The following is a 12,245-nucleotide window of genomic DNA, read 5'->3' as shown; positions in this document are numbered from 1 at the left end:
TCAGTTGCCGCTGCTACCCTGGTCGAGGGTTAGTTAAAATGTTTGATTTAGCCCTCATTATTTGCTTTTGCTTCTGCTTCATAAACCTTTTTCTGCACCAAGAGCTACTCTAAGGGCTCTTACAACACAGGGGATATGTCTGATGTTTCTGCTAATGTGTATGCTTGCCTTCTTCTGTTTGTCATCAACAGATGACTAGGAAGAAAGGGAATAGAGAGTTGATGTTCTTTTGTATTGATTAGGGTAAGACTATTGTAACGTGTATTTGAAGTAATTGTAAAGTGTTGGCTTAACGTATATTCATGTTGTACTGCTGTATTTGCAGCAATATTTTCTGTTTGCTGTAGTCAGTAGGCAATAAGCCAAATGCCACACACTGTGTGACAGAACATAGTTATACAAATACTAGCCTTTTAATGTAACTTCTCCATTAATTTTGAGCCCTGTGGCAGTGGAACAACTTCCCCAGAAAGGTTTTGCTTGTGATGTGAATTCTAGTCACTAGAAAAAGCTGAGTAAAGAGCTGGTGTATCAGTGCTAAGAAGAATGCACCACAAGTCAGGGACTTTGCCTTGAACCACTCTTTGCAGATTGTTTTGGCTCTTACGCTTTAGCATTTGCAGTTTGGTCTCGCTTTATATGCTAGACGAGGTTTATGCCAGCCTAATTGGTTGCTGGCATTCCTGAATTTCACAGCTGCTGTATTCAGCTGTGTACTAGAAAAATATAATGGAATACTGTTTGTGGAGAGCAAGAGGCAATTGTAAAGATGTAAATGTACTTTTTGGCACTTCAATAACATGTAAACTTTCAGTAACACAAAGAATTTTTAGAAAGAAGTTCTGTGGGTACACTGACAGTTTAAACATTATAGTATACATTTTCTATTTAAGCTGAGAATGTTTGGAAGATGGACATAAATTTTATTTTTCTTAGTTTTTTTGGACCTTTTTTTATTCAGTTCTGACTTTCTTGGCCAGGGAAATGCATGTAAACTGGCACAGAGATGGAAGATTTATTGTGATTCTTTTGTTACAGTGTTCTGGCTTACTGTGTTTGTAAGAGTATTTAGTATTTTCTATTCGATCATCAGGCTGCTTTTATCTCCTTTTGCTTGTTATTATGGCAAAAATTAAACCTTGTTTAATTGTTATTTGTTCTCTGTCAAAAGTAAGAAAGCACAGGATCAACTAATAGGACATATATGATGGCTCTGCAACTGATAGATTGTCATAGGTTTCAGCTGTGCATAGTGCTTTTCTTCTTCAGTAATGGTAATTATAATATTGTATAGAATATGTTTTGCTAAACTTTCGGTTTTCATATATAAGTTTTCTTTTGATTCTGGGTTGACAGCTGGGCTGAGCCTTAGAACAGTAGCAGGAGGTAATACCAATGTAAGCTTGAAGAGTCTTCCAGTTCCCACCAATTTTGTGACCTTGCAGCCAAACACCCCATATGGAAATGCGAAGAGTGGCACTGCTACAGGAAGGCAGTGGCTTCTGTTGCTAGTTTTCTGATGGACCAGATAGCTAATTGCAAAAGTTCTACAACTGGGTGTTCTTGCACAAAATTAAGTCTCCAGGGGTTATTACATGCAGAAAAAATAATGGAGTGGTTTATTAAGGGCCTTGCACAAAGAAAACATGCATAAAAGTACTTGTCCAAGGAAATGGGTGCAAGAATGTTGTGCTTGGGAAGTCTGCCTCATCCCAGCCACTAGCAGAATGTAGGCAGACGCCTGATGGTAGGTTTTGTGCACAGCGGTGTTTGGGTGAGGGGAGAGGGAGGAGTGCCTGTACATGGAGGGGAGGGCAAAGCCGTAGTCTCTGCCTGTGCAGCTCCTGGCAGCACCTTTGTGGTGAATGTAGGCTAGATCATCCCTGCAAAGCATAAAGTGGGGTACCCAGAGAATGGTGCTCGGAAGGCACAAAGTGCAGGGTTTATTCAGACAAAAAATGGCTCAGGTAAATAAAAACTAGCAAATGCTGGAGGAAAGGAACCAAATGAAGCAAAGAGGGAGGGTTTTCTTTTTAAAGTAAAAAAAAAAAACTTACTTACACTACTTTAGTGGTGAAATGAATCTTATAATTTGGGCAAGGACAAGCGCAGAGGCTGTAAATGTGTATGCAATGTGTGTTACCAGTTAAGTGAGCACTGCATATGTGAAAGCAATGCTGCCCAGGGGTGCCAGCTGCCCTGCAGATCCACCACACACTACGCTTTTCCTTTTTTTTTTGCACATTGTCATAGAATCATAGAATAGTTAGGGTTAGAAGGGACCTCAGAGATCATCTAGTTCCAACCCCCCTGCCATGGTTAGGGACATCCCACCAGATCAGATTACCAAGGCCCCATCCAACCCGGCCTTGAGCACCTCCAGGGATGGGGCAGCCACAACTTCCCTCAGCAACCTGTGCCAGTGTCTCACCACTCTCATGGTGAAGAAATTCTTCCTAATGTCTAGTCTAAATCCGCCCTTCTCCAGCTTACATCTGTTTCCCCTTGTCCTATCACCACAAGCTTTTATGAATAGTCCCTCTTGAGCTTTCTTGTAGGCTCCTTTCAGTTACTGGAAGGTCACTATAAGATCTTCTCAGAGCCTTCTCTTCTCCAGGCTGAACAATTCCAACTCTCTCAGACTGTCCTCATAGAGAGGGTGCTCCAACCCTCGAATCATCTTTGTAGCCCTCCTCTGGACCTGTTCCAACAGCTCCATATCCTTCTTACGTTGAGGATTCCAGAACAGGACACAATACTCCAGATGAGGTCTCACAAGAGAGGAACAGAGGGGCAGAATTGCTTCCTTTGACCTGCTGGCCACGCTTCTTTTGATGCAGCCCAGGATACGGTTTGCCTTCTGGGCTGTAAGCGCACGTTTCTGGCTCATGTTGAGCTTGTCAATGACCAACACCCCCAGGTCCTTCTCTGCAGGGTTGTTCTCAATCACGTCATCACGTTATATTTTAGAGTACACTGCTTTGCTGTTACCTTCCATGATGCTTCCACATAGACTCTCTTCTTGCTTAATTTTAAGTCGGTGTGAAAGTTAAGGTAGTCTTTTAAATAAAAGAAATATTAGCAGTGTGCATTTGTTACTTGCACTTTCGAGTGAGATAATTTGGGATAACAGTCAAGGGTTTTCTTCCTTTCTGTCCCTCAGCAGGCCTTAAGAAGCTTAGGCTGTATGAAAACATTAACTTTGGTGAACTGTTAAATTATGACTGACATGGCTAAAACAAAAATTTGAAACATTCAGCAGATGAGGAAACTGGAGTTGATTTTGGGGGCTGGGAGCTTTAGAAAAGGAGAAACTGCAGGGTAGAGGAGACCCAGACCAGAGCAGACTTATAAGCTCTGTGCTGTATTTTCCCCCTAAGCGGGGACTGAGCGGCAGCAGTATATGCACAGGCTGCTCTAGGATGGTTGTTTGTGGTGTGGGAGCTGCATGTAGCCTGTGGGCACCCAAAGAGTAACTCGGGGCAGGTGGATTGAGGGATTGTTCATTCTATGGCTCATTAAAGGGAGAATGTTAGAGGAGCAGTTGCATTGGACTCATTTTCTTTAGAAACACCAGTTCTTGTTGCTCTTAGGGCAAAACACTGATGTGAAATCATTGTGACACCTGGGCCTTGATCCTTTTGTTTCACTGCATGACTGCTCAGCTCTTGAATTGTTTCTTGCTAACATGTGTAAGAAGAAAGACATAAAAAAATTGCTGTACACTACGTGTTTAAGAAGAAATGTCCTTATTCCTACTGAAAGTTTACAGATTTTATCATACTTTATGGGGGTCTGCTGGCTTTGAGTCTTTCACTGGAGGAGTCAAGACAATTTCACCTTAATTCCAGTTCAGCAGTCTTGTGTTACCAGTTCTTTTTAAAATGGTTATTGGCATGGTTGTTGCAGGCAGTTTAATTTTAGTTGAATTACCAACTGGTAGGTTGTCCATAAGAAATGGATATCAGAATACAATTTCAGGGGGCTTTGCCTCTGTATTGGTATGTGTAGTGTTCAATCAGCCTAGAAGAGGTACAAACAGGCCTTTGTGGAGCAAAACTCAGGAAACTCTACTGCACATGGGAGACTCCTGGTATTTGAGTTTTCTTCTCTCAGAAAAGATGGCCTGAGTGGTGTGGCTTTCACATGGTGCTTTGTTTACTTACCACTCAGTTTTCTGTTTACTGAGCTTTTCACTTGAACTGTGGATCTGGTTTGAGCCACCTCACAGTGTGTGGCCAGGAATCGTCTCTTATTTATCACATTACTTTTTTTTAACCTTCTTCTTCCCACTTCTCACTGCATGTCTCAGTGCAGGGGTGAAAATAACTTCTTAACACTTCATAAATGATCATTTATGTTTGCATTCTAGGCCGAATTCACGAAGCTATGGTAACGTCCCTAAATGAAGATAATGAAAGTGTAACTGTTGAATGGATTGAAAATGGGGATACTAAAGGCAAAGAGGTAAACTTAATTATTTTACAACTTTTCTCTTTTTAAAATGTGTAATCCATATGAATATTACTTGGGAATTTATACTGGAAACAAGGAGAAAATATTAATCCTGAATTACTTGATGATTCTTTGGTTACAGACAGTTTTGCATGGTAGCTGTTGGGCAAATGCTAGTTTCTGTTTTATAAAATTTGACTTCCTGAGCTCTGTGTCATGGCTTTTATATAGTTCTTTTAATCTTTTCATTGATTTTTTTTGATCTGTATTACAAAGGCTGACATTGTTATCCTCCTTTTACAAGTAGTGAAATCAAATTTTTGAGGGGGAGAATTACTTGCAGTTTAGACAGGAAACTAGTGGAAGACCTAGATTAGAAATCTACATTTGTATTACTGAGGAATTGTTGAGAATATTGAACTGCTTGTTTGTTTGCTTTTTTATTTTTTTTTTTGGCAGTAGTTTTCCAGCCTTGCTTTTCTTGAGGAACTGTGTCTTTGCTTGTAATGCTTGCTATCCTCTCTTCTTTTACATTTTGGACTGTTGCTGGTTTCAGCTGCAGTTTGGAGAAGGATCTCAGAAATAATTACTCACTGGTTTTATGAAAACACAGGAAGAAGAAATAAAAAAGTGAGAATGTCCTAGTGATCTCATCAGCTAAGCTTATCCCTCTGGACACACAGAATCCATACAGTAGTGAGGTCTTTGAAAGGTCTAGCCATGGGAAATGGAAGTCTATAGAGGCCACAGGTACCTTAAGATTTTTAGGAAACCAAGTTTCAATAGGTCTGAAGCGCACTATTTTTAGGATCCTATCCCTCCCCCCACTTAACCTTTATGACATTTTAAATGAGTGACACAAGAAATAGAATAGAATGATAAATTTAATGTGGTTTCAACTGCGCTTTTATTTTCTGGGTGGTTGTAATTCATCTGTTTCTTTTGCACTGTCTTGAAAATTTCAAATAATTGAGATATTTTTATGTTACAGGCTGTCTTTCATATTCTGTAGTTATTGTCAAATTAACACAGTAATACTGACTGCTTCTCTTTTAATTTAATCAGTTTGCAAAATCATTAATATCTATTAGTCATTCTTAGTTCATCTCTTTTCTGAAGGGTGTGTTTTCAACTAGTATGAAGACCAAAACTTACACTGGTTTTAGTGGACATAAAATAAAATAGTTCAGGTAATAGAATTAACAAATTGTGGGGTAAAACCACTAAGTATATTTAGTATTTATTCTCAAACATATCAAGAGATGTGGAGAGGGTGAGTATTGTTCTAAGACTCATAAATGCCTTTTATGTTCTTTTACACAGATTGACTTGGAGAGCATATTTTCACTTAATCCAGATCTTGCTCCTGATGAAGATATTGAACCTAGTCCAGAGACACCACCACCACCTACTCCATCAGCCAAAGTAAACAAAATTGTGAAGGTTGGTAATTCCTCTGCAATATACTCATGCTAAACTTACATGTTGTTATGCTTGAATTTTTGATTTCAACTTTTGTGTTTGTGGTGCTACTTGTTAATTATGTTCCTTTCATTTTCCTATGATGAACAGGGGTTTCTAAAAATTTCCTGAGAGCAGGTTTGGCAGAGATGGAATTGGGGACTAATATTTATAGGTCTAAATATATCTCAGGGAAAAATACAGAAAGATTTTTGGAGTTTGTTTTGAAACAATATGTATAGTGCAAGCAACGCCACTCAAGGGTACTTTGGAGAGGGATTTGGCAGCAATCATCTCTCTCTGTTACTGACATCACGTTGTTTTCATTCACTGGAAAGAAGCAGAGGTAGGGTTGCAGTTTATGTTTTCAGTGATAAGGTGGCTGAATAACAGAGATTTCCTCCTTTCTAGAGTCGACGAACTGTGGTACCAGTTAAGAATGACACTCCTTCCCGAGATAACAGAGGTAAATGTTCTCTCTTTCCATTTCAAGGAAGTTAAAAATATGGGAACATTTTAACCTCCTGCTCATTTAACATTCCGTAGTAGTTCTGCATTTCTAATTTGTTATGTATGCATGTGACATGTAAAAGACATGCCATTTGCCTCTGGTGGCATTAAACAAACTGGAAATCTGATTCGGTGGGAGTAATTTTTTTCAAACTAATATGGTTTAAATTTGAGACCTCTTGTTGATGGTCTCTCCTTATGTCCATACATGTTTTTGTTTGTAGTAAATGATCTGTCCAGTGCGGAATAATCCAGTAGTCTGTATTTTAATAGGTCCTATGCATCTTACTATTCATAGCTGGCCAAATTATTTGTACTTTGCTGGTCTTGTAATTAAGTTTTTCTCAGCACACCGCTTTTTTTTCTAGTGTAGTCAGTTTGTACTGTAAACTAGGTCTCCTGTCATGTTTGGAATGATCTGAACATTTGTCTTAGACTGTCCTGTTCGATAACTGTTTCCATAGTTGTCTCTGTGGCACACTGAGCTGGCCTCTGTTTGCCATGTCATCTCGAGGCTGCTAATCAAAGCTGATACTTTCACTTTTGTACTCTTCTGGCAGACTCCACTTGGAACATGTGCAGGAAATGGGCCAGCTGAATTAGAGTTGCTTGAAGCAACTCTTTGAAAAATATTTTAAAACATTCAGCTCTGCTGGAGAGGGCTGCGTGCTCACCACTTTCACTGCATTCACTGTGAGCAGACATGACTGCATCTTCAGGAACTGGAATCCTTAGCATGTATAGAATCGATGCATAAGTTTAGACATATTAATTATATCTCTACTTCTGTCAGTATAGTGTCAAAAAGGTTTGTTTCTTTCACTCACAGTTTGCGTTGCACTTCCCTTTGTATCCCTCTGCCCATCCAGAGATTGTAGGCTTAATTGGGTGGGAGCGTTTTGTAACATCTAGAAAATAGGGAACAGCAGGTCTTCTGTTCTTCCTTACTTTTTGGGTATAATCACAATATAAACAGAATTCCAGCACTTTTAAGCTTCAGGACTGGGTATCTCTTAAGTACATTCTTACATAGTAAGTATTTAAGAATATACACCTGCAGCACTGATACTCAGTAATTATGTTATGTTTGTGTATAACACTAGAATAAAAAAGACTGTGTTCCAAGTGTGTCTGTTAATACACTTTCTACAGGTATGACTCCACCTCACCCACAGTGAATTGTTGTGTCTAGAAAGGGGCCTCATTTTATCTCATAATGAAGCATTTTTGGATCAGGTAGAAACACTGGTCTTCCATGTCCAGATGAGCTTTTTGCTTTTCCTTTGCAGTGGTTGGTTCTGCACGCGCGCGACCTACTCAGCTTCCCGAGCAGTCTTCCTCCTCTCAACAGAATGGTAGTGTTTCAGATATATCTCCAGTTCAAGCTGCAAAAAAGGAATTTGGACCCCCTTGTATGTAAACCGTGTATCAAGGATTCACTCATTCTGGGCGTTACATATACATTCTCTTGGATTATGTTGTTGTCCATAAATAACAAATGGTCTACATGTACAGTTGTCTGTAGGCTTCCTAGTTGTGCCAGTATTTGGAATTTATTTTTCCTTTATCATTTTTTAACCATAGTGGTGGTGTGTTTGAATTTATTTTTTTTTTAATGTGCCTGGGCTTTCTTTTAATTCAAACCAAGAAATCACATGCATCTGTCCAAATATTTTTTAAGCATAGTTGTACTTGTATTTTTGGTTATGTAATTATTGTCCCATGATTATTTTTCTAATTTAATTATTTTTTAAAAAGTTAAAAATTAAGTTGCTGTAATTATTCTGGACTTATACTGATTTTCTGAAAAGATAGTTGGTAAAAACAAATGCGTTGTAATTATTGATAAATTCGTATACTTGAACTGTTACAGTGTAAATACTAAATTCATGCACCACTGAAAATATTTTAAAGTTATATCATTTTCTTTAAGCACGTAGAAAATCTAATTGTGTAAAAGAGGTTGAAAAATTGCAAGAGAAACGTGAAAAAAGAAGGTTACAGCAGCAGGAACTTAGAGAAAAAAGAGCTCAGGTTAGTATTTTTAGCTCGGATGGAAAACGTATGTCAGCAAGAGAAGCTTGTAAAATCATTGTGTTTTTTTCAGCCTTTAATAATTTTTTGTGAACTCTTAGGACCCTTGAAATTAAGTCTTTAAATAGTTCAGTGCTTGGTTGCATTGCTGTCGTAACTATTACTTTAAACAGTTGTGCTCTTTTTTTTCTATGAAATAATTGCTTTCAATTGATTATCGTGTCAGGTGTTAAAGATCGAGTACTGATGATAGTTTCTTAGGGTAAATATATTGTTGAAAATAATGGAGCATTTGGCTTTTAGATAGGGTTGTTATTCTACAAGAGACATTACAATATTATGATAAATGGTTCTTCATGGGCTTTGATGCTTTGTAGCATATATGTTTGAAACTTAAGTGTGAACTTTTTAGTTTTTTTCTTTAAACCTGTCCGTGCATTTATAATCTAGCTTTACATCATGCAAGCTGGTAGGCAGCAAGTTTTTAAAAACTTGTGTGAAAGAAGTGCAGTTGCTTATCCTGTGAGGAAAATCTCTTAATATTAAATGACTCTCTGTCACAGTGGCGTAAAAGCTTTTGCAAAACCAGTAGTGTAGTTTTGTTGGCAGCCCCGTGAGTATGCGTTAGTCTCTCTAAAGAGATACTACCAATCCACTACTGACATGAGAAGTACCACCACCAAACAAATAATTCAGGGAATTTACTTTGTGGCGCAGTGATGTTCCTAGATTGACTTAAAATCATCTATGTTGAATTTATATTCTCTAATTTCCATCCATTTACATGAATGTGAAACATTACTATGTCTTTACGTGTGAGGAACAAACATATTTTCTTTTTGTCACTTTTGTGAATGCTCCATTTGCATCTGAGTCTTAAACTTCTGTATCATAGAATAGAAGAATAATAGAATCATAGAACAGGATGGGTTGGAAGGGGCCTTTAAAGGTCATCTAGTCCAACCCACCTGCAATGAGAAGGGACACCTTCCACTAAATCATGGTACTCAGGGCCCCATCCAACCTGACCTTCCAGGCATGGGTCATCAACCATCTCTCTGGGCAACCTGTTCCAATGCCTCACCACTCTTGTAGTAAAAAAAAATCTTCCTTCTTTCTTCCGTAGGAGGAAGCTCTGTTTATCTTAGTGACTTGTATGTATCTGTGGTTTGTGTTGCTTTGTATGTTCTGTTGTAGTTGTTGTGAAATGCAGCAATGACTAGCTAAGCACTGTTTTCTAGGAATGACCTTTAAAAAGTTTTTTAAGAAAATTTGGCAAACCCTTTTTCTGTAACAAGCAATACTCCTTTCTGAATGTCGAAAGGAAGCATTTCAGCAGAAATACATTTTATATGGACTAATTATCAGCAGTTTTTAATTCGCTGTAGGCAGGGTGAACAACACCAAATTATGGTCAACTTCTGATTACCAGGCCATGGTTTTATCTGAGGTGAGATTCAGCTGTGTCGCAGGTGTAGAGACATGAGCTGGCTCCATTTCAGCTTGTTAACCCCAATGCAGTGCTTTCTGGGAGTTCTTGTGCTGTTTCCACAACCAGTTGTGATCCCGAAGAAGTTTTATGTCATTTGTAGGGAGCTTTACAAAGCAGAATGAGTTCTGAGCACTGGAGCTGGTGATGTATGGCATCAGCAGCATGTCCTGAAGTGGTGTAAAAACTGACAGTGCAGGGAGAGGTGACAGGAAGGACATTGGAATAGTTCTGCAGAGAACTGGCTTAGCTCACAGTAGGCTCAGGCTTCCCAGGTCTTCGGGGGAGGGAGCCTCATACATGGCTTCTCACGTGTCCGTTTGCTCTGGTACTGATGCCTCCAGGCTTAAGGATGTGATGACTTCTACGCCTGTAGTACTATGTGTCCTTGGGATTACTTCTGCTTTTTGGATGGTCTTAGGACTGTTAGTAGATTTTCCAATGCATCCGCGTTTACTGTAGGAGTTAACATAGGGCCAGTAGCAGGATCAGTTTCTTTTAACCAGCTTGGATCCATAAGGGTTGTGTTTAGAGCAGCTGGGGTGCCTGCACTGTCCTCTGCAGTGTGTGCTGTGTGTGTGGTGGAGTATATCCATCTGTCCACTGGACTACCTTCTCTCAAACTGAGAAGGATTTACTACATGTGCTATCTGTTGTCATGCGATTGTTTGGAGCTGTTTCTTTAGTGTGAAGATTCTGGCAAAGGTGGGAGTAATTTCTCTTTCTTGAGTAGGCTCAGTTAATTGGTATTTTGTATTACATGTTGACCAAACCCATGAAATAGAAAGCATGTAATTGTTTTGCTTTATGATCAGTAAATTAGCTATCTCAGAATGAAAAAAGGCATTAAACCTGTATTTGAGACGTTTCTGGCATTTTGGAGAAAAAAATAAGGTGACAGTTAATGTGTGTTTTTCTTATAAATAAATGTAGAAGTTGCTGAAATTAGTCCATTTCAGAGAAAAAAAGTATATTAAAAACTCTGTTGCTTGCTTTCATAGGATGTTGATGCTACAAACCCAAATTATGAAATTATGTGTATGATAAGAGATTTCAGGGGAAGTTTGGATTATAGACCACTAACAAATGCAGATACTGTGAGTACCCCAGCAGGTCGTAATTTTTTTTATCCTTCTGTATTTTTACTTTTGTTTTCAATTTTTTAATGTATATTTCTGCCTGCAAGCATAAACAATAAGTAGTTTAATATATATTAGTATTCTTTATAATGTGAGGGTTTTTTCAGTAATTTGATGTTGAAATTAGTAGATATTGAAACTCCTGGGTTATTAAATTATTGATAAATATTTTATAGTCAAAAGACATTACATGACACCACTATATATTAAGTAGTCACTCAGCCTGTGTGTTATAAACTTTTCTGTGGTGCTAGGGGAAGGGCACACAAAATCATTAAGCTTCTCTGAAAAACCCTGTTGAGTGTAAAGATTGCTATTTGATCTTTGAAGATTATGAAGACCTTTGATTTGCAGAGAAGATAGTGGAGGAGAATCTTTAAATGGTGATGAGCATCAGATCTTCGTGGAAATCAGAGATTTTCACAAATTCTGTCTACAGTGTATCTACCCCGTTGGAGCTGGATTTGCCTGCAGTGTTCTGGGATGTACCTGGTACTCTCCAGGTTTAGACCACTGTCTGCAGGGAGTTTTGTTAATGTATGGTTCTCCTTTTTCAGTTCTTGGCTGTTTTGCAGGCACAAGGGGCTTTTACAGGTTCATATGAGTCACTGTCTTGGAAATTCACCTTTGTTTAAATGATTGGTTAATTAATTCAAAAATAGAAACAAATTAAAGTAAAGTATCCTCTAACTGGTATTGGCATATAGTTCACTGGAAGATTGTTTCCTTTCCAGATTGACGAGCACAGGATATGTGTTTGTGTACGAAAACGACCACTCAATAAAAAAGGTATGGCCATCTAAGATTTTGCTGATTTTTTTTTTTCTGAAAAGCTGCTTCTGATAGTGATATTATTTGTGTTAGAGATCTAGAAACACTGATTGAAGGTGTTCTCCTGAGCAGAGAGGTATGCAGTGAAAACTTTCATACACATTTTTTATACATGTATTTTTAATTTTTAATGTATTTTCAAGTGATCTTGAATCAGACATCAACGAGCAATTCGGGTGCTTAAACACTGGTGTCTTATGATATGTTAGGTGCCCAGACATGTCTGACACATCCTCGCTGGACTGTTGGATTACAGGCAAACTTGAGATTTGTATCCGCTGGTATTGCTGTTCAGAACTGAGCAAGATACCCTACGGCATATGAAA

At 38.5% G+C, this 12,245-nt stretch overlaps 1 protein-coding gene across 2 annotated transcripts in view; it reads left to right on the top strand.

Moving 5' to 3' along the window:
* Nucleotides 1-12,245, top strand: part of KIF2A (kinesin family member 2A) — a 56,317-nt gene that overhangs the window by 19,060 nt on the left and 25,012 nt on the right. Inside the window, exons 2-8 of one of the 2 annotated variants that reach the window (XM_069880226.1) lie at nt 4,373-4,467; nt 5,779-5,898; nt 6,328-6,382; nt 7,716-7,781; nt 8,360-8,460; nt 10,951-11,046; nt 11,823-11,877. In XM_069880226.1, the coding sequence (XP_069736327.1) occupies nt 4,373-4,467; nt 5,779-5,898; nt 6,328-6,382; nt 7,716-7,781; nt 8,360-8,460; nt 10,951-11,046; nt 11,823-11,877 (588 nt within the window). Of the gene's footprint in view, nt 1-4,372; nt 4,468-5,778; nt 5,899-6,327; nt 6,383-7,715; nt 7,839-8,359; nt 8,461-10,950; nt 11,047-11,822; nt 11,878-12,245 lie in introns of both variants that reach the window. The other variant, XM_069880225.1, reaches the window with a different exon arrangement.

The sequence above is a fragment of the Phaenicophaeus curvirostris genome, chromosome Z (assembly GCF_032191515.1).
Source record: "Phaenicophaeus curvirostris isolate KB17595 chromosome Z, BPBGC_Pcur_1.0, whole genome shotgun sequence".
Taxonomy (NCBI): domain Eukaryota; kingdom Metazoa; phylum Chordata; class Aves; order Cuculiformes; family Cuculidae; genus Phaenicophaeus; species Phaenicophaeus curvirostris.
This window is presented reverse-complemented; position numbering and strand designations above follow the sequence as displayed.